General features: G+C 45.2%; 2 protein-coding genes across 11 annotated transcripts in view; one reads left to right on the top strand and one right to left on the bottom strand.

Moving 5' to 3' along the window:
- Nucleotides 1-6,411: 6,411 nt before the first annotated feature.
- Nucleotides 6,412-9,105, bottom strand: LOC119850696 (basic proline-rich protein-like). The gene is made up of 2 exons (XM_038389119.1): nt 9,096-9,105; nt 6,412-8,021 (listed from the first exon to the last, which is right to left on the bottom strand). The coding sequence occupies exons 1-2, from the start codon at nt 9,103-9,105 to the stop codon at nt 6,412-6,414; spliced, it is 1,620 nt and encodes a 539-aa protein (XP_038245047.1).
- Nucleotides 8,055-25,732, top strand: part of SEC22C (SEC22 homolog C, vesicle trafficking protein) — a 62,024-nt gene continuing 44,346 nt past the window's right edge. For 8 of the 10 annotated variants that reach the window (XR_006279517.1, XR_006279516.1, XR_006279513.1 and 5 more), the window contains exon 1: nt 8,061-8,180. The gene's annotated coding sequence lies outside the window, so the exon portion shown is untranslated. Of the gene's footprint in view, nt 8,181-9,297; nt 9,532-13,152; nt 13,175-17,539; nt 17,548-25,732 lie in introns of those variants that run through there. The other 2 variants (XR_006279514.1, XR_006279515.1) reach the window with 2 other exon arrangements.

The raw sequence follows: 25,732 nt of genomic DNA, 5'->3' as shown, positions 1-25,732 counted from the left end.
TGGATGTAGAAGCCCTCTACACCAACATTCCACACAAAGATGGACTACAAGCCGTCAGGAACAGTATCCCCGATAATGTCACAGCAAACCTGGTGGCTGAGCTTTGTGACTTTTTGTCCTCACCCACAACTATTTCAGATTTGGGGACAATTATATCCAAGTCAGCGGCACTGCTATGGGTACCCGCATGACCCTACAGTATGCCAACATTTTTATGGCTAACTTAGAACACTTCCTCAGCTCTCGTCCCCTAATAACCCTACTCTACTTGCGCTACATTGATGACATCTTCATCATCTGGACCCATGGAAAGGAGGCCCTTGAGGAATTCCACCAGGATTTCAACAATTTCCACCCCACCATCCACCTCCACCTGGACCAGTCCACACAAGAGATCCAATTCCTGGACATTACAGTGCAAATAAGCAATGGTCACATAAACACCACCCTATACTGGGAAACCTACTGACCACTATACTTACCTACATGCCTCTAGCTTTCATCCAGATCTCATCACATGATCCACTGTCTACAGCCAAGCCCTAAGATACAACCGCATTTGCTCCAATCCCTCAGACAGAGACCAACACCTATAAGATCTCTGTCAAGCGTTCTTAAAACTACAATACCCACCTGGGGAAATGAAGAAACAGATTGACAGAGCCAAAAGGGTACCCAGAAGTCACCTACTATAGGACAGGCCCAACAAAAAGTAACAGAACACCATTAGCCATCGCCTACAGCCCCCAACTAAAACCTCTCCAGTACATCATCAAGGATTTACAACCTATCCTGAAGGACAATCCCTTGCTCTCAGACCTTGGGAGAAAGGCCAGTCCTTGCTTACAGACAGCCCCCCAACCTGAAGCAAATACTCACCAGCAACTACACACCACACAACAAACACTAACCCAGGAACCAATCCCTACAACAAACCCCACTGCCAACTGTCCGCATATCTATTCAAGGGACACCATCATAGGATCTAACCACATCACCACACCATCAGGGGCTTGTTCACCTGTACATCTACCAATATGATATGCCAGCAGTGCCCCTCTGCCATGTATATTGGCCAAACCAGACCATCTCTATGCAAAAGAATAAATGGACACAAATCGGACAACAAGAATTGTAATCTTCAAAAACCAGTAGGAGAGCACTTCAATCTCCCTGGACACTCAATAACAGACTTAAAAGTGGCCATTCTTCAACAAAAAAAAAAAACCTTCAAAACATACTTCAATGAGAAACTGCAGAACTGGAATTAATTTGTAAACTTGACACCATCAAATTAGGCCTGAATAAAAACTGGGAGTGGCCGGATCACTACAAAAATTTTTCCCTCTGATACTGAACCTTCTTGTCAACTGTTGGGAATGGGCTACATCCACCATGATTGAATTGACCTTGTTACCACTGACCACCCCACATGGTAAGGCAACTCCCATCTTTTCATGTGCTGTATATTTATACCTACCTACTTTTTTTTTTCACTCCACGCATCTGATGAAGTGGGTTATAGCCCACAAAAGCTTATGTCCAAATTTTAGTCTCTAAGGTGCCACAAGGACTCCTCATTGTTTTTTCTTTACTATAGTTTCAACCAATTTGCCTGGGACTGAAATTAGGTTTACCAGGCTGTAATTGCCAGGATTGCCTCTGGAGTATTTTTTTTTTTAAATCAGCATTACATTAGCTACCCTCCAGTCATCTGTTACAAAGGGTAATTTAAGCAATAGGTTACATATGACAGCTCATAATTCTGCAATTTAATTTTTGAGTTCCTTCACAACTCTTGGGTGAATACCCTCTGTTACTGGTGACTTATTACTGTTTGTTTAATCAGTTTTATCCAGAACCTCCTTTGACACCAAGTCAATTTGGGGCAGTTCCTCAGATTTGTTACCTAAAGTGAATGGCTTGAATATGGAGATCAGTGCAATGGATGTGGGGGAGAAGACCAATGCAAATAATTCATTTAGGGTTTTTTTTTTTTCACAACACCTTTGTCTTCCTTGAGTGCTCCTTTAGCACCTAAGTGGCCAATGTAGTCCAATGGCCCCACTGATTGTTTGGCAGGCATCCTGCTTCTGATGTACTTAAAACGTTTTTTGCTGTGGTGGGTTTTTTTTTTCCTTTGGTGTGTCTTTAGGTAGTTGCTCTTCAAATTCTTTCTTGGCTTGCCTTATACTTTTACACTTGACTTGCCAGAATTTATGCTCCTTTCTATTTTCCTCTCTAGGATTTGACTTTTTGTCTCTAATCACCTTTTACTCTGTTTAGCCATGGTGGCATTTTTTTGGTCCTCCTTTTTTTTTTTTTTTGAACTTGGAATATACATTTAGTTTGAACCTCTATTTTGATGTTTTTTAAGTTTCCATGCAGCTTGCATGCATTTCACTCTTGTGACTGTTTCTTTTAATTAGCTTCCTCATTTTTGTGTAGTTCCCCTTTTAGAAGATAAATGCTACTGTGTTGGGTTACTTTCGTATTCCTCCCCACCAAGGACATTAAATTTAATTAAATTATGGTCACTATTACCAAGTGGTTCAGCTATATTCACCTCTTGGACCAAATCCTGTGTTCTACTTAGGACTAAATCAAAAATTGCCTCTCCCCTTGTGGGCTCCAGGACTAGCTGCTCAAAGAAGCAGTCATTACTGGTGTCTAGAAATTGTATCTCTGAATCCTTTCTGAGGTGATGTGCCCACTCAATATGAGGATAGTTGAAATCCCCCATTATTATTGTGTAGTCTGCTTTTGTAGCCTCTCATATCTCCGTGAGGATTTCACAACCAACATCACAGTCAGGTGGTCAGTAGTATATGCCTACTGCTATACTCTTATTGTTCAAGGATGGAATTTCTATCCATAGAGATTTTATGGTAAAGTTTGATTCATTTCATTTAAGATTTTTACATTATTTGGTTCTATGCTTTCTTTCACACATAGTGCCACTCCTCCACCAGCACAACCTACTCTGTCATTCCTATATCTTTTGTACCCTGGTATTACTGTGGCCCATTGATTATCTTTATTCCACCAAGTTTTCATGATGCCTATTATATTAATGACAGGTTTCAGAGTAGCAGCCATGTTAGTTTTTTGTATTCGCAAAAATAAAAGGAGTACTTGTGGCACCTTAGAGACTAACAAATTTATTTGAGCATAAGCTTTTGAGAGCTACAGCTCACTTCATCGGATGCATTCAGTGGAAAATACAGTGGGGAGATTTATATACATGGAGAACATGAAACAATGGGTGTTACACACTGTAACGAGAGTGATCACTTAAGGTGAGCTATTACCAGCAGGAGAGTGGGGGCGGGGGGGACATTTTGTAGTGGGCTTCCAGTGGATGACCGTTCTCAGGATACACTGCAAGTCCTGCCCCTTGACAGAGCTTCACTGCCACAGCCAGTTTTGGTGGAGAGTGGGTTGGGGGCAGGCAAGGGATAATTAAGATGTAGAAGAAAGAACGAGGAATTAGATTCCCCCCCCGCAAATAATTCTAAGACTACCTGAGCCTTGCAAATAATCCATACTATCGATGATTTCCAATGCACTAGATAAACACAGACTTGGAAACCCTTTGGGCAAAATTCAGCCTTCATGGAAGTGAATGTCCCAATCATTCTCAGGATTTGGCCCACTCGTATCAATAAGAATATTGCCTGAGAAAGGACTGACTTGAGTAGGGACTTTTAAAGTCAGTGGACAAGATCAGAAAGTATAATTATTTCTAATATTTTATATTGTCATTATCAGTCAGGGAATCAAGCCACATTATTTTTCACCCTATTATGTTTACATGTAGGGGTTATTAAATTTGGTATTTAAATGGTCTCATTTAAGCAGCACCAATGGATGGAAGGAGGCAATTTTTATAAGACAAAAAGTCACTAAAGCCCCATCTAAAAGGGCTTTTTTTGTCATCTTCAGTGTCTTTCTGTATTTGACACCCATGATGAATTGCTGCATGAAGAGTTTACCTGATGTAGCCTGTATCACAGGCATTCTCAAACTGGGGGTTGGGACCCCTCAGAGGGTCATGAGGTTATTACATGGGGGGTCACAAGCTGTGAGCCTCCACCCCAAACCCCGTTTTGCACTCAGCATTTATAATGGTGTTAAATATATTAAAAGTGTTTTTAATTTATAAGGGGGTCGCACTCAGGGGCTTGCTATGTGAAAGGGGTCACCAGTAAAAAAGTTTGAGAGCCACTGCTGTAGCACTTTGGGTCTGCTAGTTCCAACGGCCTTGCAGACTTCCTGCCCCAAGAAGAGGAAGAATGTGCTATGGCCAGAATGTTTTGCCTTTGAGTCCAGGTCTAGACACTTTTCTGATGCTGACAGGTCTTCTATTAAATATCTCACTGGCCTTTGCTTCTCTGGTCCCCTGGGCCTGATACAGGATTGAAGTAGGACATGCTCCAGTTGGGGGCATTGGCCACCACATCCCTGTCATTGTCCTAGAGACCCTTGGGGGAAACTTTCTAAAGTGTCCCTCTGGACCTGCTGACCCACACAAAGTTCTAATTAGAACTGGGGAAAGTTTTTCATCCAAAATGTTTTTGGGGGCAAAAAAAGAGGGTTGGCAACACCCAAATGTTTCATGAATTTGTGTCCACTTCACTGAATTGTTCATCTCATTTTCCCCCCTACAAATCAAACCATGTCATTTTGACATTTTTAAAACAATGTTTGGATTTTTTGGGTCAAATACACTTTTTGTTTTGGATTTTCCTTCCATTTAAAAAAAAAAATGTAAAAAAAACCACTCAAAAATGAACAATATGTTTGTGAGACCCAAAATGCCATTTAAAATTTTTTCGATTTGCCAAAAATTCTGAAAAACATTGTTTTCAAGTTGACCCAAACAATTTTTTTTAAACAAACAAAAGAAATCATTATTTACACAGCTCTAGTTCTAATCTGATTCAGGGATATGCTTAAAATAGGATAAAGTTGTGTCTGCATTAGAAGATTCAATTTGTTCCTCTGACATGGTTAAAACAATCTTATAACCAGGTCTCCTCAGAAATTGGAAACTGTCCAGTATATCAGAGCAAACAACAAAGCTCTAGCAAAAAATTGCCGTGGAATCTTTAATTACCCCAAATGATCATGCACTCAATTTTACACATCCCACCAGTGCCCTTACCGCTATGTTCTGCAACTGGTTCAGTGTTGACTCACAGGGAAAAGTTCTACCTGCTGAAACCCTACCAGTTTCCTTGAACACTCGGTCTTTCTTTTGATCTCTCCCCTTCAAGCTCTGATCCAATCTTACTCTGATTAGTTTATGAAGATTAAGGACATAGTCCATGATAGTATGGCTTGATCTTTTTCTATCAATAACATAACCTGCTTGTCAGCAATAAGATAAAGCTATCAGCTCAGCTTTTAATCTTAGCTGTTGGATGGACTTTGATTATGCTGTTCAGCCACTCTTCGTTAATTCTTCTTCCACAGCTACAAAATATGGGATCATCAGCTGCTGAACATGGTGACAGATATTTCCTATGCCATTTTTCTCTGATTTTAAATGGCCTGACCATAGTAAATGCCACAACAATTTTGGGCTTTGTGGCCTGACTCAGTAAGCCTGCTTGACTTCTTTGGGAGCTTTCTCTCCTAAAGCTATCTGCACAGCACCTCGCACAATGGGGTCCCGATCCACAACTAGGCCTCCTATGTGGTAAAGTAATACAGTAAACTAATCATATCATTTAAGGATGAGAATTGCTAGAATTTTAGACTGACACCCCCCCCCAATAGTCCTGAATGCAAAATTGTAGCTGGTGTGTATGAAATTTACCTTCTTAAATACACACATTTTTAAAAACTAGAGTCACTTTCATTCAAATCATGCTGATTCCTCAGATCTCATTTTGATCTAGGGACCAAGTCGCATGTGACGATTCTACCTTCAAGGATTGATTTATCCATGCCCAGAATGTCTTGATGGAGCACACCACTATGCTGAAGCGTTCAGGAATATGTAACTCAAATAATAATTGAACCGATTTTGCTGAAAACTTCCCTGAATAATTCACCTCCGGGCTGAGACCAAACATGGAAAAAGTCACCCCTTAAGAAGTCTGGCTCCAGCCCTCACGGGTATTTAGGCACCTGACTCCATCACCCTCAGTCCAATGAGCTGATGGCTAGATTTAATGGGACCCTGAAAATGACACTGATGACTTTTATGGATCAGCATCCCCAGGACGGGGACCAATGCTTACCCTGCCTGCTGTGCATTTATAGGGAAGGGCCCTAGGTATGTACAGGGTTCTCCCCTTTTGAACGGTATTGTAGGACAGTGAGGGGACCCCTGGACTTGATGAGGGCTGAGTGGTAATGTGCTGTCCTTGGGAGAGCGGCTCCCTGCGCTCAGGGGCTTTGTCAGGGGGAGACGCAGGGGAACGGGCAGTGGGGGATTTGGGCGCCGGGGCGCGGCCCCGGGGGCACGGGCTTGGGGGAGTTGGGCGCCGAGGCGCGGCCCCGGGGGCACGGGCTTGGGGGAGTTGGGCGCCGAGGCGCGGCCCCGGGGGCACGGGCGGTGGGGGAGTTGGGCGCCGAGGCGCGGCCCCGGGGGCACGGGCGGTGGGGGAGTTGGGCGCCGAGGCGCGGCCCCGGGGGCACGGGCGGTGGGGGAGTTGGGCGCCGAGGCGCGGCCCCGGGGGCACGGGCTTGGGGGAGTTGGGCGCCGAGGCGTGGCCCCGGGGGCACGGGCTTGGGGGAGTTGGGCGCCGAGGCGCGGCCCCGGGGCACCGGCTTTGGGGGAGTTGGGCGCCGAGGCGCGGCCCCGGGGCACGGGCTTTCGGGGAGTTGGGCGCCGAGGCGCGGCCCCGGGGGCACGGGCTTGGGGGAGTTGGGCGCCGAGGCGCGGCCCCGGGGGCACCGGCTTTGGGGGAGTTGGGCGCCGAGGCGCGGCCCCGGGGCACCGGCTTTGGGGGAGTTGGGCGCCGAGGCGCGGCCCCGGGACACCGGCTTTGGGGGAGTTGGGCGCCGAGGCGCGGCCCCGGGGGCACGGGCTTGGGGGAGTTGGGCGCCGAGGCGCGGCCCCGGGGGCACGGGCTTGGGGGAGTTGGGCGCCGAGGCGCGGCCCCGGGGCACCGGCTTTGGGGGAGTTGGGCGCCGAGGCGCGGCCCCGGGGGCACGGGCTTGGGGGAGTTGGGCGCCGAGGCGCGGCCCCGGGGGCACGGGCGGTGGGGGAGTTGGGCGCCGAGGCGCGGCCCCGGGGGCACGGGCTTGGGGGAGTTGGGCGCTGAGGCGCGGCCCCGGGGCACCGGCTTTGGGGGAGTTGGGCGCCGAGGCGCGGCCCCGGGGGCACGGGCTTGGGGGAGTTGGGCGCCGAGGCGCGGCCCCGGGGGCACGGGCTTGGGGGAGTTGGGCGCCGAGGCGCGGCCCCGGGGCACCGGCTTTGGGGGAGTTGGGCGCCGAGGCGCGGCCCCGGGGGCACGGGCTTGGGGGAGTTGGGCGCCGAGGCGCGGCCCCGGGGGCACGGGCTTGGGGGGGTTGGGCGCCGAGGCGCGGCCCCGGGGCACCGGCTTTGGGGGAGTTGGGCGCCGAGGCGCGGCCCCGGGGCACCGGCTTTGGGGGAGTTGGGCGCCGAGGCGCGGCCCCGGGGCACCGGCTTTGGGGGAGTTGGGCGCCGAGGCGCGGCCCCGGGGCACCGGCTTTGGGGGAGTTGGGCGCCGAGGCGCGGCCCCGGGGGCACGGGCTTGGGGGAGTTGGGCGCCTAAATCCCAGGAGGTTCTGGCTCAGGGTCTGCACGCCGGGAGCAGCTGCGGACGGGGCCGAGACAGAGGGGGCTGGGCGAGGGCTGCCCCCGGCCCGGTGCACCCAGCATCGTCCTCCCGTTGCTGAGGGAGCTGCCCGAAGCGATCCGGCCCGGGGGCTCGGGGGGTCCGCGGGCGGGCGGGAAAGTCCCGCGCGGGCCGGGGGCGGGCTGAGCGGGAAGCCCTTGGGCCGGGAGCGCTTCTTGGCAGAGCCCCTCCAGGCCCCGGCCCCTTTAAGAGCCGAGCCTCCAGAGGAGGCCCCCCTGCTCTCCCCCCGTTCCCGGCGTGCTCCGGGGTGGGGGTGGCCTCTCTAGCCGCCGTCGCGGGCGGGCGGGTTTGTTGTTGTGGGGCCGCCTCCTGGGGGCTGTGACAGGGCCCGCGGTGGGGAAGGTAAGAGCCCTTCAGCCGCCAGCGCGGGGGGCAGGCTGAGGAGGCGGCTGGGAGCGGGGCTGGACGGGGCAGGCTGAGGCGGGCGGGGGGCAGGTTGGTGAGGTTGTGAGGGGCAGGCTGGTGGGGCGGTGCGGGGGGCAGGCTGGGTGGGGCAGGCTGGTGGGGGGGCTCTGAGGAGGGTGGGGGGCAGGTTGGTGAGGTTGTGAGGGGCAGGCTGGTGGGGCGGTGCGGGGGGCAGGCTGGGTGGGGCAGGCTGGTGGGGGGGGCTCTGAGGAGGGTGGGGGCAGGTTGGTGAGGTTGTGAGGGGCAGGCTGGTGGGGGCGGTGCGGGGGGCAGGCTGGGTGGGGCAGGCTGGTGGGGGGGGCTCTGAGGAGGGTGGGGGGCAGGTTGGTGAGGTTGTGAGGGGCAGGCTGGTGGGGCGGTGCGGGGGGCAGGCTGGGTGGGGCAGGCTGGTGGGGGGGCTCTGAGGAGGGTGGGGGGCAGGTTGGTGAGGTTGTGAGGGGCAGGCTGGTGGGGGCGGTGCGGGGGGCAGGCTGGGTGGGGCAGGCTGGTGGGGTGGGCTCTGAGGAGGGTGGGGGGCAGGTTGGTGAGGTTGTGAGGGGCAGGCTGGTGGGGGCGGTGCGGGGGGCAGGCTGGGTGGGGCAGGCTGGTGGGGGGCTCTGAGCAGGGTGGGGGGAAGGTTAGTGGAGAAGCGGTGCGGGCTGAATAGGGTGAGGGGCAGGTTGGCCGGGGGGGTGGGGACTGGTGCGGGAGGGCAGGCTAGTGGTGAGGCTGGTTGGGGGGGCTGGCTGGGGCAGGCTAGTGGCGAGGGTGGTGAGGAGACTAAGGGGGGTAGGGGGCAGGCTGGTGGGGGGCTGGGGATACAGAGCCTGTACCGTCAACTCCAAATCTTCAAAATTCATGAGTCATTCTCACCAAAAACCATGAGATTGACTTTAACCTCATGTTTTTATGTAAAAACAGTAGATATGGTGTTTTTATTTGCCTTCTGCGTTTTGAGCTTTAGGGTGCCCTGGGTTCACATTTTGAAGGTTTCTCCACAGTCACAAGGGGTTAGACGCTTTACTTTTTCTCTAAGAATGAAGGCTGAAATAATCGCATATCCACTTGATTCCAGGAGCTGGGGCTTTAAGGAAAACAATAATTATCATGAGACTCATGACAAAATCCTGAGAGTTGGCAACACTGCTGAGTGGATGTGCACGGAGGAGATGCCCTTGTTGGCAGCTCACTGCTGGAGAAACGCCTGGTTATGGAAGGGCAATGTGTTGGGCACTAGATCTTGTCTATATTATAAAATTGGATAGTCAATTATCTTTTTGTCAAAGTCCAGACTCCAGAAAAAATAATAAAAAAAATGAGTAAATAAACCAATTTTGGGGTCCATTCAACTGTGTCTGGTGGTCTGGGTTTGGCCTGCAGTCCGCCTGTTGACTACCTGTTATAAAAACACTTGGAAACAGCACTACATGCCCCTGATGTCTTGAAGACTTCATTTGTGATATTATTGTGCTCTCAAACTGCAAAAATCCTGCTAGGTCTGGAATTCAGCTCTTCCTGTGCTGCGAGAACAATTTTTGTTCTAGTTGTTTACAGTATAGGTGTGATTGTGGAAAAGGGGGCACATAAAGGGCCAATAGGTGTAGTTGCTGGATGCTTTTGGAGACTGGTCCCTATGTAACTCAAGTCAACAAGACTCTATTTTCATGAAAAACTGTAACAGTGTTAGAGAGAGAAGGTGGGTGAGGGAATATATTTTATTGGACCAATTTCTGTTGGTGAGGGAGACCAGCTTTTGAGCCACACAGAGCTCATCTTTAGGTCTGGGAAAGGAACTCAAAGTGGCACAGCAAAATGCACAGTGGAATATATTGTTAACATGAGTAATTAGAACATACTGTAACGGACCATTCAAGGTAGAGAGGCCTGTTAACACCTCTGCAGTCATCAGACCAAAAAAAAAAAATCTTGTAAAATAAGACATAAATCCAGTGTCTGTGTTCAGTTCATGATTTTTGTTGTTTAGCAAAGTAATGAATTTAAGCTCCCTGGCTCTTGTGTTTGGTTTCCGTTAAGGGTGAGGACTGATAGTCAAATATCGATCATTTTGTGAAAAGTGTTCACCCACAGGTAATGGGGTGCTTTTGTCTTTTATCATTTTCCTGTGTGAGTTCATTTGAGAATGTAGTGATTGTCTGGTTTCACCCACATAGTTATTGGGGAATTGAGTGCACTGGATGAGGTATACCACATGTTGTGATTGGCATGTGTAGGATCCATTGATCTTTAAAGATGTGTTGTAGGGGGTGTTGATCATTGTAGCACTGGAGATATGTCTGCAGGTTTGCTTTGAATTGGTGTGTCCTGATCTGTGGGGAGCTTGCTTCTGGTGATGAGCTTGGAGAGGCTGGGGATTGTTTGAAGGCCAGAAGAGGGGCTTCAGGAAAGATTTCTTTCAGGATGGGGTCCCTATTGAATATGGGCAGTAGTTGTTTGATGATACCCTGGGTTCCAGTATGTAGGTGATAACAAGGGGCGTGGGGTCAGAGGGGGTTTTATTTCTGTATTGAAGCAGATTTGTTCAGGGTATTTGGGTGGCCCATTGCAAAATGCAATTTACTTCTCTGGTGGAATATCCTTGTTTGGTGAAGACGGTTTTAAATGTGTTAAGGTGTATATCCTGGATTCTGGGCTATCTGAGTGCCTGCCTATAGATAACAGATTTCTTAGAGTGTTTGGGGTGGTTATTGGCTCTATGAAGGTAGGTGTGGTGATCCATGTGTTTCTTGCATATGGTTGTCTGCAGGGTTCCATGGTTGAAGCTGACTGTGGTGTCCAGGAAGCTGATGCTAATGTGGGATTGTTCCAGAGAGAGTTTAAAGCAGAGAGTCTCAACCTTTTTCTTTCTGAGGCCTCCTCAACATGCTATAAAAACTCCATGGCCCACCTGTGTCACAATAACTGGTTTTCTGCATATAAAAGCCAGGGCTGGTGTTAGGGTATAGCAAGCAGGGCAATTGCCTGGGGCCTTGTGCCACAGGGCCCCCGCAAAACTATATTTCTCAGGCTTCGGTCCCAAGTGGCAGGTCTCAGGACTCAGGCTTCAACCCCATGCAGTGGGGCTTTGGCTTTCTATCATAGTCCCCAGCGAGTCTAATGCTGGCCCTAGTTGGCGGCCCCCCTGAAACCTGCTCACGGCTCCCCAGGGGGTCTCGGACCCCTGGTTGAGAACCATTGGTTTAAAGGATGTATCATGGTTGTTGAAGTTGTAGTGGAAATCTATAAGGGATTTTAGGTTGCCTGACCGAGGTTGAAAATATCATTGAGGTATGTTGTTAGTTTCATGGTGCATTTGTGCTATCTATGTGCTAAACAATCTGTTCCACCTTGCCTTTCACCGTGATGCTGGGAGTTCCTTTTCCAGATCTGAAGAAGAGCTCTGTGTGGGTCAAAAGCTTGTTTCTCTAAACAACAGAAACTGGTCCAATACAAGATATTACCTCACCCACTTTGCCTCTCTAATATCCTGGGACTGACCTGGCTACAGTTATACTACATATAACGGTGTTATCAAAGTGTGAGGAAAGACAGACTCTTCATGTATGGCAGGGTGCGGTACAATCCATCTAGGATACCTGCTTCCACAGAAAAGACAAAGGCCTTGCTCCTGCTTCCACCCATACACACACTCATCCCTTTTATTTTTATTTCTTTTATTGGCTGAGGCAAAATATCAGCATGTGATCTGCAGTTCTGTTAAATGCTGATGAATCTGTATACTTCCTTTATGTTTGTTTAGACTGTTCTGTGCCTAATAGACCTAAAGAGGTGTTGAGCACCCACAGGTCCCTCTGCAGTCAGTGGAAGTTGTGGGTGTTTGGTCCATCTGAAAATGAGATCAAAGGTGCATTACATGTAGCAAAACACAAATTTTAATTAAACGCACAGTCAAAACCCCTCAACTTCCTCTACAGCTTTCCTGAGCACTGATGTAACTTTTATCAGCTCTCCCATAGTCTTCAGTGGGATTGTGTAGATATGGCCAAGGGCAGAACTTGGCCCAGTAACCGGAAGTTAGTAAATTATTGGGCTGAAATTGGCCTAAATGCAGCTTTTCCATAGGTAAAAGGTGACTCAAATGAGCAATGAGAAGAACAGATACTCGAGTCAGGACACTCTGGTTCCTGAATGCTACCAACCATCCCATTCTGATTAAACAAAGACAAACTTTTTCAACAGTAGAGGAATTTTTTGCTTAAAAGGACACCCAGGCAGCTTTCTGCATCTGTGCTCAGAGGGTGGATACATTTTCTAAATTGCAAAATATGAAAAAAATGTAATAGAAAATGTCTGGCCTGTCTTATAAATGGGAAGTCTAATTTACCCATGAAGGGGGTGCAGTAATACTACAGTAAATGTCTAATTCAGTCATACACAATACACTGACTAGTCTTTACGTGAGCCTTAGGTTAAAAAGCATATCCTTGGAATGTTATTAGATGTACAAGTGTATTTCACTCATGTTGAAATTTGATGTACCTTGTTTGTTATGTAAGTTCCCACCTACTCTGTTGAAACATCCCTTTAAAAAAAAAGTGTATGTGAAGTTATGTCCAGTCTACACTAGTAGTGTAGCTGGACTGGCAAAATATTTTTTATTATGTTTTTCAGTAGTGTGTGTGGGGGCTATAAATTAAAATACTGTGAGCATGTTATTGCTTTCTTAATTTTGAGCACCAAAATGTATGATATGTGTTTAACAGAAACAGTCATGATATCTTTCAGAGTAGCAGCCATGTTAGTCTGTATCGGCAAAAAGAAAAGGAGTACTTGTGGCACCTTAGAGACTAACAAATTTATTTGAGCATAAGCTTTCGTGAGCTACAGCTCACTTCATTGGATGCATTCAGTGGAAAATACAGTGGGAAGATTTATATACACAGAGAACATGAAACAATGGATGTTACCATACACACTGTAACAAGAGTGATCAGGTAAGGGGAGCTATTATCAGCAGGAGAGTGGGGGGGAAAAGCCTTTTGTAGTGATAATCAAGGTGGGCCATTTCCAGCAGTTGACAAGAACACGTGAGGAACTCTGTGTGTGTGGAGGGGGAAGGGGGAATAAACATGGGGAAATAGTTTTACTTTGTGTAATGACCCATCCACTCCCAGTCTTTATTCAAGCCTAAATTAATTGTATCCAGTTTGCAAATTAATTCCAATTCAGCAGTCTCTCATCATCTCATGACATGATCCCTGGCTCAAATATGTTGTATTACCAGGCTTCAGTTTCGCAACTGGATCTCTGAAAGTAGTTGGCTTCAGTGAGGCTCTGCATATGTGCAAGGGTCTGCTACGGAGATCCAACAGCTGGATTGGGGCCTAAATTCAGACAAGTGATCATAGACAGAAAAGGGGACTGGGGAAGAAGAGAGGTAGACAAGGGTTAGAGTAATAAGATCGTGCAGTTACTCAGGCAAGTACACATCCTGATGAGTCCATTAGTCTCTCTTAAGAACTAACTTTATCATGACACCTGCAAGTAAATACATGCCATGATAATTTAAGCAAGCAGAAAGGAGGTGGCTTGGGAAACAGGTTTTTGGAAGGCATTCTATGCCTGTGGGGCAGCATGGAATGAACAAAGTTGAAAGCGAGAGCAGAAAAACGAATGGGGTGTGAGGCTGGTCTTGTGGGCAGAGTAGATGGAGAGAACCTGCTTAATTTGCAGCCTTGTTTGGTGATGTAAGTGGGTCTAAGTGTTTCAGTGTCTTGATGACAAGCTGTGGCCTCTCCGTGTATGGAACAAACTTGTGAGTTAAATCTTAAGGTTCGCCCTGTATCTTATGGGGTGACATTAGCGCTAACCTCTAATCCAGGCCCAAGCAGATTTCTAACAAAACCCCAAATCAATCAAGAATACGTAAGTCTCTCTCTTCTGCTCATGAATAGATGCTTTTAAAAGTTGTACACCATTCCTTAGATATTGATGAAAAGTGGTTCATTCTAGGTAACATAGCTATCCATGTTCTCAGTATCCGTACACATGTCTAATCCCTTTTTGAATCCTAAAATCTTGGCAACACTGATTTATTGAGGCAGAGAGATCTGCAGGTTAATTATATGATGTGTTAAAAGGGTTTTTGTTTTAAATTTGTTGCCTTTCCATTTAATTGAATGTCCCCTTGTTCTTCTATTACAAGAGGGTAAGTAAAAAGAAAAGGAGTACTTGTGGCACCTTAGAGACTAACAAATTTATTAGAGCATAAGCTTTCGTGAGCTACAGCTCACTTCATCTGATGAGCTGTAGCTCACGAAAGCTTATGCTCTAATAAATTTGTTAGTCTCTAAGGTGCCACAAGTACTCCTTTTCTTTTTGCGAATACAGACTAACACGGCTGCTACTCTGAAAGAGGGTAAGTAGAAACATCCGATGTACCTCATCTATACCATTCATTATTTTATATATATATCTGAAACTGTTTTAGATAAATTCATCTTAATCTGTTAGCAACAGCACCCAGTAACTGAGAGAATTTTGCAGTTTTGAGGAGCTGATCTCAGTTGAAAGTTAACTAATATTTATACTTCTTCTGAACCAACAAACCTTTTTCAGTAGGTTAAAGTCTGGGAGTGTTTGTGCCTGTTTGTTTTAAACATTGATATTATGAGAGCAGATGGAAGGTCAGTGTGATGTTTCACTCTCATGTATCTTGTATTTCTGAGCTTAGTGATTTTTTTTTTTAAACAAAATCATTTATTTTAAACACAAGCTGTGAGACAAATAGTGTCAAGAAACATTAACTGCTTTAACTTTTTTTTTTACTCTCTATCTTAAAAGCTCAGCAGTAACCCTTTTGTAGTGTTGTTCAATTTAACAAATGACTATTTTTCTCTTCTTAATGGCCTGCAAGTCCTATGTGGCTCTTTCTTTGTTTACTGTGACCAGAGTCCCAGTGGGGGCCAGCTGTGGTCATAGAATCATAGAATAGAATCATAGAATATCAGGGTTGGAAGGGACCCCAGAAGGTCATCTAGTCCAACCCCCTGTTCAAAGCAGGACCAAGTCCCAGTTAAATCATCCTAGCCAGGGCTTTGTCAAGCCTGACCTTAAAAACCTCTAAGGAAGGAGATTCTACCACCTCCCTAGGTAACGCATTCCAGTGTTTCACCACCCTCTTAGTGAAAAAGTTTTTCCTAATATCCAATCTAAACCTCCCCCATTGCAACTTGAGACCATTACTCCTGGTTCTGTCATCTGCTACCATTGAGAACAGTCTAGAGCCATCCTCTTTGAAACCCCCTTTCAGGTAGTTGAAAGCAGCTATCAAATCCCCCCTCATTCTTCTCTTCTGCAGACTAAACAATCCCAGCTCCCTCAGCCTCTCCTCATAAGTCATGTGCTCTAGACCCCTAATCATTTTTGTTGCCCTTTGCTGTACTCTTTCCAATTTATCCACATCCTTCTTGTAGTGTGGGGCCCAAAACTGGACACAGTACTCCAGATGAGGCCTCACCAGTGTCGAATAGAGGGGAACGATCACGTCCCTCGATCTGCTCGCTATGCCCCTACTTATACATCCCAAAATGCCATTGGCCTTCTTGGCAACAAGGGCACACTGCTGACTCATATCCAGCTTCTCGTCCACTGTCACCCCTAGGTCCTTTTCCGCAGAACTGCTGCCGAGCCATTCGGTCCCTAGTCTGTAGCGGTGCATTGGATTCTTCCATCCTAAGTGCAGGACCCTGCACTTATCCTTATTGAACCTCATTAGATTTCTTTTGGCCCAATCCTCCAATTTGTCTAGGTCCTTCTGTATCCTATCCCTCCCCTCCAGCGTATCTACCACTCCTCCCAGTTTAGTATCATCCGCAAATTTGCTGAGAGTGCAATCCACACCATCCTCCAGATCATTTATGAAGATATTGAACAAAACGGGCCCCAGGACCGACCCCTGGGGCACTCCACTTGACACCGGCTGCCAACTAGACATGGAGCCATTGATCACTACCCGTTGAGCCCGACAATCTAGTCAGCTTTCTACTCACCTTATAGTGCATTCATCCAGCCCATACTTCCTTAACTTGCTGACAAGAATGCTGTGGGAGACCGTGTCAAAAGCTTTGCTAAAGTCAAGAAACAATACATCCACTGCTTTCCCTTCATCCACAGAACCAGTAATCTCATCATAAAAGGCGATTAGATTAGTCAGGCATGACCTTCCCTTGGTGAATCCATGCTGACTGTTCCTGATCACTTTCCTCTCCTCTAAGTGCTTCAGGATTGATTCTTTGAGGACCTGCTCCATGATTTTTCCAGGGACTGAGGTGAGGCTGACTGGCCTGTAGTTCCCAGGATCCTCCTTCTTCCCTTTTTTAAAGATGGGCACTACATTAGCCTTTTTCCAGTCATCCGGGACTTCCCCCGTTCGCCACGAGTTTTCAAAGATAATGGCCAAGGGCTCTGCAATCACAGCCGCCAATTCCTTCAGCACTCTCGGATGCAATTCGTCCGGCCCCATGGACTTGTGCACGTCCAGCTTTTCTAAATAGTCCCTAACCACCTCTATCTCTACAGAGGGCTGGCCATCTCTTCCCCATTTTGTGATGCCCAGCACAGCAGTCTGGGAGCTGACCTTGTTAGTGAAAACAGAGGCAAAAAAAAGCATTGAGTACATTAGCTTTTTCCACATCCTCTGTCACTAGCTTGCCTCCCTCATTCAGTAAGGGGCCCACACTTTCCTTGGCTTTCTTCTTGTTGCCAACATACCTGAAGAAACCCTTCTTGTTACTCTTGACATCTCTTGCTAGCTGCAGCTCCAGGTGCGATTTGGCCCTCCTGATATCTTTCCTACATGCCCGAGCAATATTTTTATACTCTTCCCTGGTCATATGTCCAACCTTCCACTTCTTGTAAGCTTCTTTTTTATGTTTAAGATCCGCTAAGATTTCACCATTAAGCCAAGCTGGTCGCTTGCCATATTTACTATTCTTTTGACTCATCGGGATGGTTTGTCCCTGTAACTTCAACAGGGATTCCTTGAAATACAGCCAGCTCTCCTGGACTCCCTTCCCTTTCATGTTAGTCCCCCAGGGGATCCTGGCCATCTGTTCCCTGAGGGAGTCAAAGTCTGCTTTCCTGAAGTCCAGGGTCCGTATCCTGCTGCTTACCTTTCTTCCCTGCGTCAGGATCCTGAACTCAACCAACTCATGGTCACTACCTCCCAGATTCCCATCCACTTTTGCTTCCCCCACTAATTCTACCCGGTCACTCAATTAGGGTGAACTGCAAAGAATTGGTTAGACAAACCCCAAAAAGCTGGTGAATATTTCAATACTTGGATTTATCAAGCCAGCATAAAACAGTTTCTTTATTACCTTGCTGGTTACTCAGAAGTCCAAACAACACAGTTCCCTGAAAGTGATCCAGCCTCAGGCCTCCATCCAGGTACCTAAGTCAAATATGATGATTTCTGAAAATCTTATTTCATCATATAAAAGAAAAGGTTCTACCAATCCCAAAGTATTGGACGCATTACTTCCCAGGTTACTGAATATTCCAGATTTTACCCAAATACACACTACAGCCAATTCTTATTAACTAAACTAAAATATATTAAAAAACAAAAGAGAGTATGGTTAAAAGATCAATATACATACAGACATGAGTTCAATCCATTGAGGTTCAGATTCCTAGCAGAGACGGTGAACTTTGTAGTTGCAAAGAGTTCCTTAAGAATTCAGTTAATAGATTATAGTCTAATGTCCAAATATCATACTCAGGATGTACCAGCATAACTGGGACTCAAAACTTCCCCTGATGAAGCTTAAGCAGATCTGAGATAACAGAATCAGGACCAAAGGGTCTTTTTATACAGTGTTCTAGCATCCACTTGACCATGCAGACCAGGTTAGTAAACAATAGGCTTTTGAAGTAACCTTTTGCTTAAACACCCCCAGAAATTAGTTACACAAATTAACATAGGCAAAAAGAAAAGGAGGACTTGTGGCACCTTAGAGACTAACAAATTTATTTGAGCATAAGCTTTTGTGAGCTACAGCTCACTTCATCGGATGCATTCAGTGGAAAATTTGGAGTAGATGGTTGGGAGATGTCCAGGTAATCTCCACGCCAGATTTTAGCATTGAGAGGGAAGAAGACGAAGTAAGAAAGGATACAGCCGTGGGTAGGAGAATAAGGAGCGAGGGCGGTGTGGATACTAGTCTAATAGGTTATACTGGCTGTAGAATGACTGTGCCTAATAGGGTACAAAATGTGAGCAAGGCCAAACAGCAAAAATTAAGATGTTTATACACCAATGCGAGGAGCCTAGGTAACAAAATGGAGGAACTAGAGCTACTGGTGCAGGAAGTGAAACCAGATATTATAGGGATAACAGAAACATGGTGGAATAGTAGTCATGACTGGACTACAGGTATTGAAGGGTATGTGCTGTTTAGGAAAGACAGAAACAAAGATAAAGGTGGTGGAGTAGCATTGTATATCAATGATGAGGTAGAATGTAAAGAAATAAGAAGCGATGCAATGGATAAGACAGAGTCCGTCTGGGCAAAAATTACACTGGGGAAGAAAACTAGTAAAGCCTCTCCTACGATAGTGCTTGGGGTGTGCTATAGACCTCCGGGATCTAACTTGGATATGGATAGAGCCCTTTTTAATGTTTTTAATAAAGTAAATGCAAACTGCGTGATCATGGGAGACTTTAACTTCCCAGATATAGACCAGAGGACCAGCGCTAGTAATAATAATAGGTCTCACATTTTCCTAGATGCGATAGCTGATGGATTCCCTCATCAAGTAGTTGCTGAACCGACTAGAGGGGATGCCATTTTAGATTTAATTTTGGTGCGTAGCGAGGACCTCATAGAAGAAATGGTTGTAGGGGACAATCTTGGCTCAAGTGATCATGAACTAATTCAGTTCAAACTAAATGGAAGGATTAACAAAAATAAATCTGCAACTAGAGTTTTTGATTTCAAAAGGGCTGACTTTCAAAAATTAAGGAAATTAGTTAGGGAAGTGGATTGGACTGAAGAACTTATGGATCTAAAGGTAGAGGAGGCCTGGGATTACTTTAAATCAAAGCTGCAGAAGCTATCGGAAGCCTGTATCCCTAGAAAGGGGAAAAAATTCATAGGCAGGAGTTGTAGCCCAAGCTGGATGAGCAAGCATCTTAGAGAGGTGATTAAGAAGAAGCAGAAAGCATACAGGGAGTGGAAGATGGGAGGGATCAGCAAGGAAAGCTACCTAATTGAGGTCAGAACATGTAGGGATAGAGTGAGACAGGCTAAAAGTCAAGTCGAGTTGGACCTTGCAAAGGGAATTAAAACCAATAGTAAAAGGTTCTATAGCCATATAAATAAGAAGAAAACTAAGAAAGAAGTGGGGCCGCTTAACACTGAGGATGGAGTGGAGGTTAAAGATAATCTAGGCATGGCCCAATATCTAAACAAATACTTTGCCTCAGTCTTTAATAAGGCTAAAGAGGATCTTAGGGATAATGGTAGCATGACAAATGGGAAGGAGGATATAGAGGTAGATATTACCATATCTGAGGTAGAAGCGAAACTGAAACAGCTTAATGGGACTAAATCGGGGGGCCCAGATAATCTTCATCCAAGAATATTAAAGGAATTGACACCTGAAATTGCAAGCCCATTAGCAAGAATTTTTAATGAATCTGTAAACTCAGGAATAGTACCGAATGATTGGAGAATTGCTAATATAGTTCCTATTTTTAAGAAAGGAAAAAAAAGTGATCCGGGTAACTACAGGCCAGTTAGTTTGACATCTGTAGTATGCAAGGTCCTGGAAAAAATTTTGAAGGAGAAATTAAGGACATTGAAGTCAATGGTAAATGGGACAAAATACAACATGGTTTTACAAAAGGTAGATCGTGCCAAACCAACCTAATCTCCTTTTTTGAAAAGATAACATTTTTTAGATAAAGGAAATGCAGTGGATCTAATTTACCTAGATTTCAGTAAGGCATTTGATACCGTGCCACATGGGGAATTATTAGTTAAATTGGAGAAGATGGGGATCAATATGAACATCAAAAGGTGGATAAGGAATTGGTTAAAGGGGAGACTGCAACGGGTCCTACTGAAAGGCGAACTGTCGGGTTGGAGGGAGGTTACCAGTGGAGTTCCTCAGGGATCGGTTTTGGGACCAATCTTATTTAATCTTTTTATTACTGATCTTGGCACAAAAAGTGGGAGTGTGCTAATAAAGTTTGCAGATGATACAAAGCTGGGAGGTATTGCCAATTCAGAGAAGGATCGGGATATTATACAGGAGGATCTGGATGACCTTGTAAACTGGAGTAATAGTAATAGGATGAAATTTAATAGTGAGAAGTGTAAGGTTATGCATTTAGGGATTAATAACAAGAATTTTAGTTACAAGTTTGGGACGTATCAATTAGAAGTAACAGAAGAGGAGAAGGACCTTGGAGTATTGGTTGATCATAGGATGACTATGAGCTGCCAATGTGATATGGCTGTGAAAAAAGCTAATGCGGTTTTGGGATGCATCAGGAGAGGCATTTCCAGTAGGGATAAGGAGGTTTTAGTACCGTTATACAAGGCACTGGTGAGACCTCCCCTAGAATACTGTGTGCAGTTCTGGTCTCCCATGTTTAAAAAGGATGAATTCAAACTGGAGCAGGTACAGAGAAGGCCTACTAGGATGATCTGAGGAATGGAAACCTTGTCTTAAGAAAGGAGACTTAAGGAGCTTGGCTTGTTTAGCCTAACTAAAAGAAGGTTGAGGGGAGATATGATTGCTCTCTATAAATATATCAGAGGGATAAATAACGGAGAGGGAGAGGAATTATTTCAGCTCAGCACCAATGTGGACACAAGAACAAATGGGTATAAACTGGCCACCAGGAAGTTTAGACTTGAAATTAGACCAAGGTTTCTAACCATCAGAGGAGTGAAGTTTTGGAATAGCCTTCCAAGGGAAGCAGTGGGGGCAAAAGATCTATCTGGTTTTAAGATTCTACTCGATAAGTTTATGGAGGAGATGGTATGATGGGATAATGGGATTTTGATCTTTAAATATTCAGGGTAAATAGGCCTAATCCCCTGAGATGGGATATTAGATGGATGGCATCTGACTTACCCAGGAAAGAATTTTCTGTAGTATCTGGCTGGTGAATCGTGCCCATATGCTCAGGGTTTAGCTGATCGCCATATTTGGGGTCGGGAAGGAATTTTCCTCCAGGGCAGATTGGAGAGGTCCTGGAGGTTTTTCACCTTCCTCTGTAGCATGGGGCATGGTTGACTTGAGGGAGGCATCTCTGCTCCTTGAAGTCTTTAAACCATGATTTGAGGACTTCAGTAGCTCAGACATAGGTGAGGTTTTTTTGTAGGAGTGGGTGGGTGAGATTCTGTGGCCTGCGCTGTGCAGGAGGTCGGACTAGATGATCAGAATGGTCCCTTTTGACCTTAGTATCTATGAATCTATGAAAATACAATGGGGAGATTTATATACACAGAGAACATGAAACAATGGGTGTTACCATACACACTGTAAGGAGTGATCACTTAAGGTGAGCTATTACCAGCAGGAGAGCGGGGGGGGGGGGGGCGAGGGGGGGAACCTTTTCTAGTGATGATTAACTTGGGCCACTTCCAGCAGTTGACAAGAATGTCTAAGGAACAGTGGGAGGTGGGGGAGAGGGAATAAACATGGGGAAATAGAAAAGGAGTACTTGTGGCACCTTAGAGACTAACAAATTTATTAGAGCATAAGCTTTCGTGAGCTACAGCTCACTTCATCGGATGCATTTGGTGGAAAAAACAGAGGAGAGATTTATATACACACACACACACACAGAGAACATGAAACAATGGGTTTATCATACACACTGTAAGAGTGATCACTTAAGATAAGCCATCATCCAGCTTATTTTAAGTGATCACTCTTACAGTGTGAATGATAAACCCATTGTTTCATGTTCTCTGTGTGTGTGTGTGTGTGTGTGTGTGTGTGTGTGTATAAATCTCTCCTCTGTTTTTACCAACAAATGCATCCGATGAAGTGAGCTGTAGCTCACGAAAGCTTATGCTCTAATAAATTTGTTCGTCTCTAAGGTGCCACAAGTACTCCTTTTCTTTTTGCGAATACAGACTAACACGGCTGCTACTCTGAAACATGGGGAAATAGTTTCCAATTTCTCCATGTTTATTCCCCCCCCCCACTGTTCCTCAGACATTCTTGTCAACTGCTGGAAATGACCCACCTTGATTATCACTAGAAAAGGTTCCCCCCCCTCACTCCCCTGCTCTCCTGCTGGTAATAGCTCACCTTAAGTGATCACTCGTTACAGTGTGTATAGTAACACCCATTGTTTCATGTTCTCTGTGTAAATAAATCTCCCCACTGTTTTTTTTCACTGAATGCATCCGATCAAGTGAGCTGTAGCTCACAAAAGCTTACGTTTGTTAATCTCTAAGGTGCCACAAGTACTCCTTTTCTTCTTGCGAATACAGACAAACGTGGCTGCTACTCTGAAACCTAAAATTAACATGGGGTAATTTATCCATTAGGCAGTCTATCTCAAACTTCAGAGACATATAGACAATGACATTATTTTACCAAAGATTCATCTAAATGTTCCATTTTGATCTCTGAATCAATAGTTATAGTGACAGACAGGAACTGTCCAGATTACATGGGTAGCATCTAAGATGCACACAATATTACCTCCAACTTCTTACAACATAGGTTTGCATTTCAATAGGTTCTAGCCTATTTAGCATGCAATGGCCCTAATTAACATTTCTAACATGTTTTTAAAGGTTGGCTTTGTGTCATTCAGCTTGCAAGCTGTTTAACACTTTATGGTCATGAGTTATAAGATTTGCTGCAATTCTATAGCAGTGGTAGCAACAATGGTTTGCATGGTTATATTTTAATTAGGTAACATCATAACTTCATAGTTCTGATACATATAATCATATCATAAACGCCAGCAGTATTCTAAGAATGGAGGATTTGCTCCCTCTGGCTGTCTAGTTTCATAACAAAAAAATTGAATTGTGTAATTGGGTTGCTTACTCTTTTTTAAAAAGAAAAGGAGTACTTGTGGCACCTTAGAGACTAACAAATTTATTAGAGCATAAGCTTTCGTGAGCTACAGCTCACTTCATCGGATGCATTACTGTACAGCTCACTTCATCGGATGCATTACTTTTTTGATATTGTGGCCAGTTCGCATGCCAAACCCCATAGTTATACAGTGTAATTTTGACTATGATTGAGAGTTTATTGACCTCGCCACATTAACTGCTTTTGCCTATGATGCTGAGTAATTTTTTTAATATGAATTGGATGAGAAAATACCTTTTTAAGTTCTCTGAATTTTTTTTTTCCTACTGTAAAACAAAGTTTAAATACAATTTGGGCATTAGACGTACTTTACATCATATATACAATTCTGATTTCACACTAGATGATCCTTATGTCTAGGAATACTAATATCCATTGACTAGAAGGAGTACTGCGGAAAGGGATCTGGGCATCATAGTGGATCACAAGCTAAATATGAGTGAACAATGTTTCTTTTTCTTTTCTTTTTTCTTCGCAACAGTGGTACGCTCTGGGATTTTAGCAGGAATGTTGGAAGTGAGCTGTAGCTCACGAAAGCTTATGCTCTAATAAATTTGTTAGTCTCTAAGGTGCCACAAGTACTCCTTTTCTTTTTGCGAATACAGACTAACACGGCTGCTACTCTGAAACAAGACAAAAGAAGTAATTCTTCCTCTCTACTCTGCATTGATTAGGCCTCAACTGAAATGTTATGTCCAGTTCTGGGTGCCACATTTCAGGAAAGACGTGGACAAATTGGAGAAAGTCCAGAAAAGAGTAACTAAAATGTTTGAAGGTCTGGAAAACATGACCTCTCGAGGTCTCTTCCAGTCCTGTGATTCTATTGTACAAAGCGTTTGTCCTGAAGCAAACTAATTTTAGTAGGCAAGCATACCTCCTAGAATATTGAAGTATGCTGATCAGCTCACTGGCAAGCTTTTTCAGATGATCCATTGAGTTCTCTATTTCTGAGATGATGTGTAAGTTGATGCCTTAGTCTTCTAGCATTTTTGCTGGTGAACTCTCGTGGTACATTTTTGAGGGACACATCTGCTGTGCTTCTTGAATACCAGATAGCACTTGACACTTAATTGACTTCCATGGGATATTAAGTGGCCTGCTAAGGAAGAATCATAGAACTGGAAGGGACCTTGAAAGGTCATCTAGTCCAGTCCCCTGCACTCAAGGCAGGACTAAGTATTATCTAGACAATCCCTGACAGGTGTTAGTCCAGCCTGCTCTTAAAAATCCACAATGAGGGAGGTTCCATAACCTCCCTAGGCAATTCATTCCAGTGCTTAACCACCCTGATAGTTAGGAAGTTTTTCCTAATGTCCAACCTAAACCGCCCTTGCTGAAATTTAAGCCCATTGCTTCTTGTCCTATCCTCAGAGGTTAAGAAGAACAATTTTTCTTCCACCTACTTGTAACAACCTTTTATGTACTTGAAAACTGTTACCGTGTCTCCTGTCACTCTTCTCTTTTTTTCTCCTCTCCAGACTAAACAAACCCAACTTTTTCAATCTTCCCTCATAGGTCATATTTTCTAGACCTTTCATTATTTTTGTTGCTCTTCTCTGGACTTTCTCCAATTTGTCCGCATCTTTCCTGAAATGTGGCACCCAGAACTGCACACTACTCCAGTTTAGGCCTAATCAGTGTGGAGTAGAGCGGAAGAACTACTTCTCGTGTCTTGGTTACAATACTCCTGCTAATACATCCCAGAATGATGTTTGCTTTTTTTGCAACAGTGTTACACTGTTGACTCATATTTAGGTTGTGGTCCACTATGATCCCCAGATCCCTTTCCACAAGAAGAATTAGGGTTGTCCCCTCTTTTGATTTTTATATAACATAAAAAAGTCTTAAGTTTTTGGACAAAAAACTTATTTCCTGTTTGTTTTTTTTACATTAGGAATTTAGGACTTGTCTGTGATAATAAGAATATGTCTGCAGTACAGATTAAGGTGTGATTTAAGTTAGCTTGTGTGAGTAATAGCAGCGAAGATGTGGCAGCATGGACCCTGGCCAGGGCTAGCAACCCAAGTATGTGCTTAGAATCCCTGGCAGGCTAGTACTGAGTTGGCTAGCCTGTACTGAAGCTCACACCACCATGTCCTCACTATTACTGTTACTTGCACCAGCTAGATTAAAGCTAGCATGGTTATGTCTAGCTGCACTGCAAACACACCATTTGGGGTGTAGATGTACCGTTTGATGACTGACAGGAGGACTAGTAGAAATGACAACTAGTCAGGTGTGCGTTAGATGTCCAAGTGCTATTTTTGTCTTTCAAAATCTCTTCCAGTGTTCCTGATATTTCTAAAGTAAAGTGCTATGGGGAAGAAACTGGTGAATTATTTCAGGGAGAGAACATTTTCTGGTCATTATTATACATCAGCAAGAAGCAGAAAAAGAGACAGTTCTAA

This window comes from Dermochelys coriacea, chromosome 2 (genome assembly GCF_009764565.3).
Source record: "Dermochelys coriacea isolate rDerCor1 chromosome 2, rDerCor1.pri.v4, whole genome shotgun sequence".
Classification (NCBI taxonomy): domain Eukaryota; kingdom Metazoa; phylum Chordata; order Testudines; family Dermochelyidae; genus Dermochelys; species Dermochelys coriacea.
The sequence above is the reverse complement of the archived record's forward strand: the minus strand, read 5'-3'. Positions and strand labels throughout refer to the sequence as shown.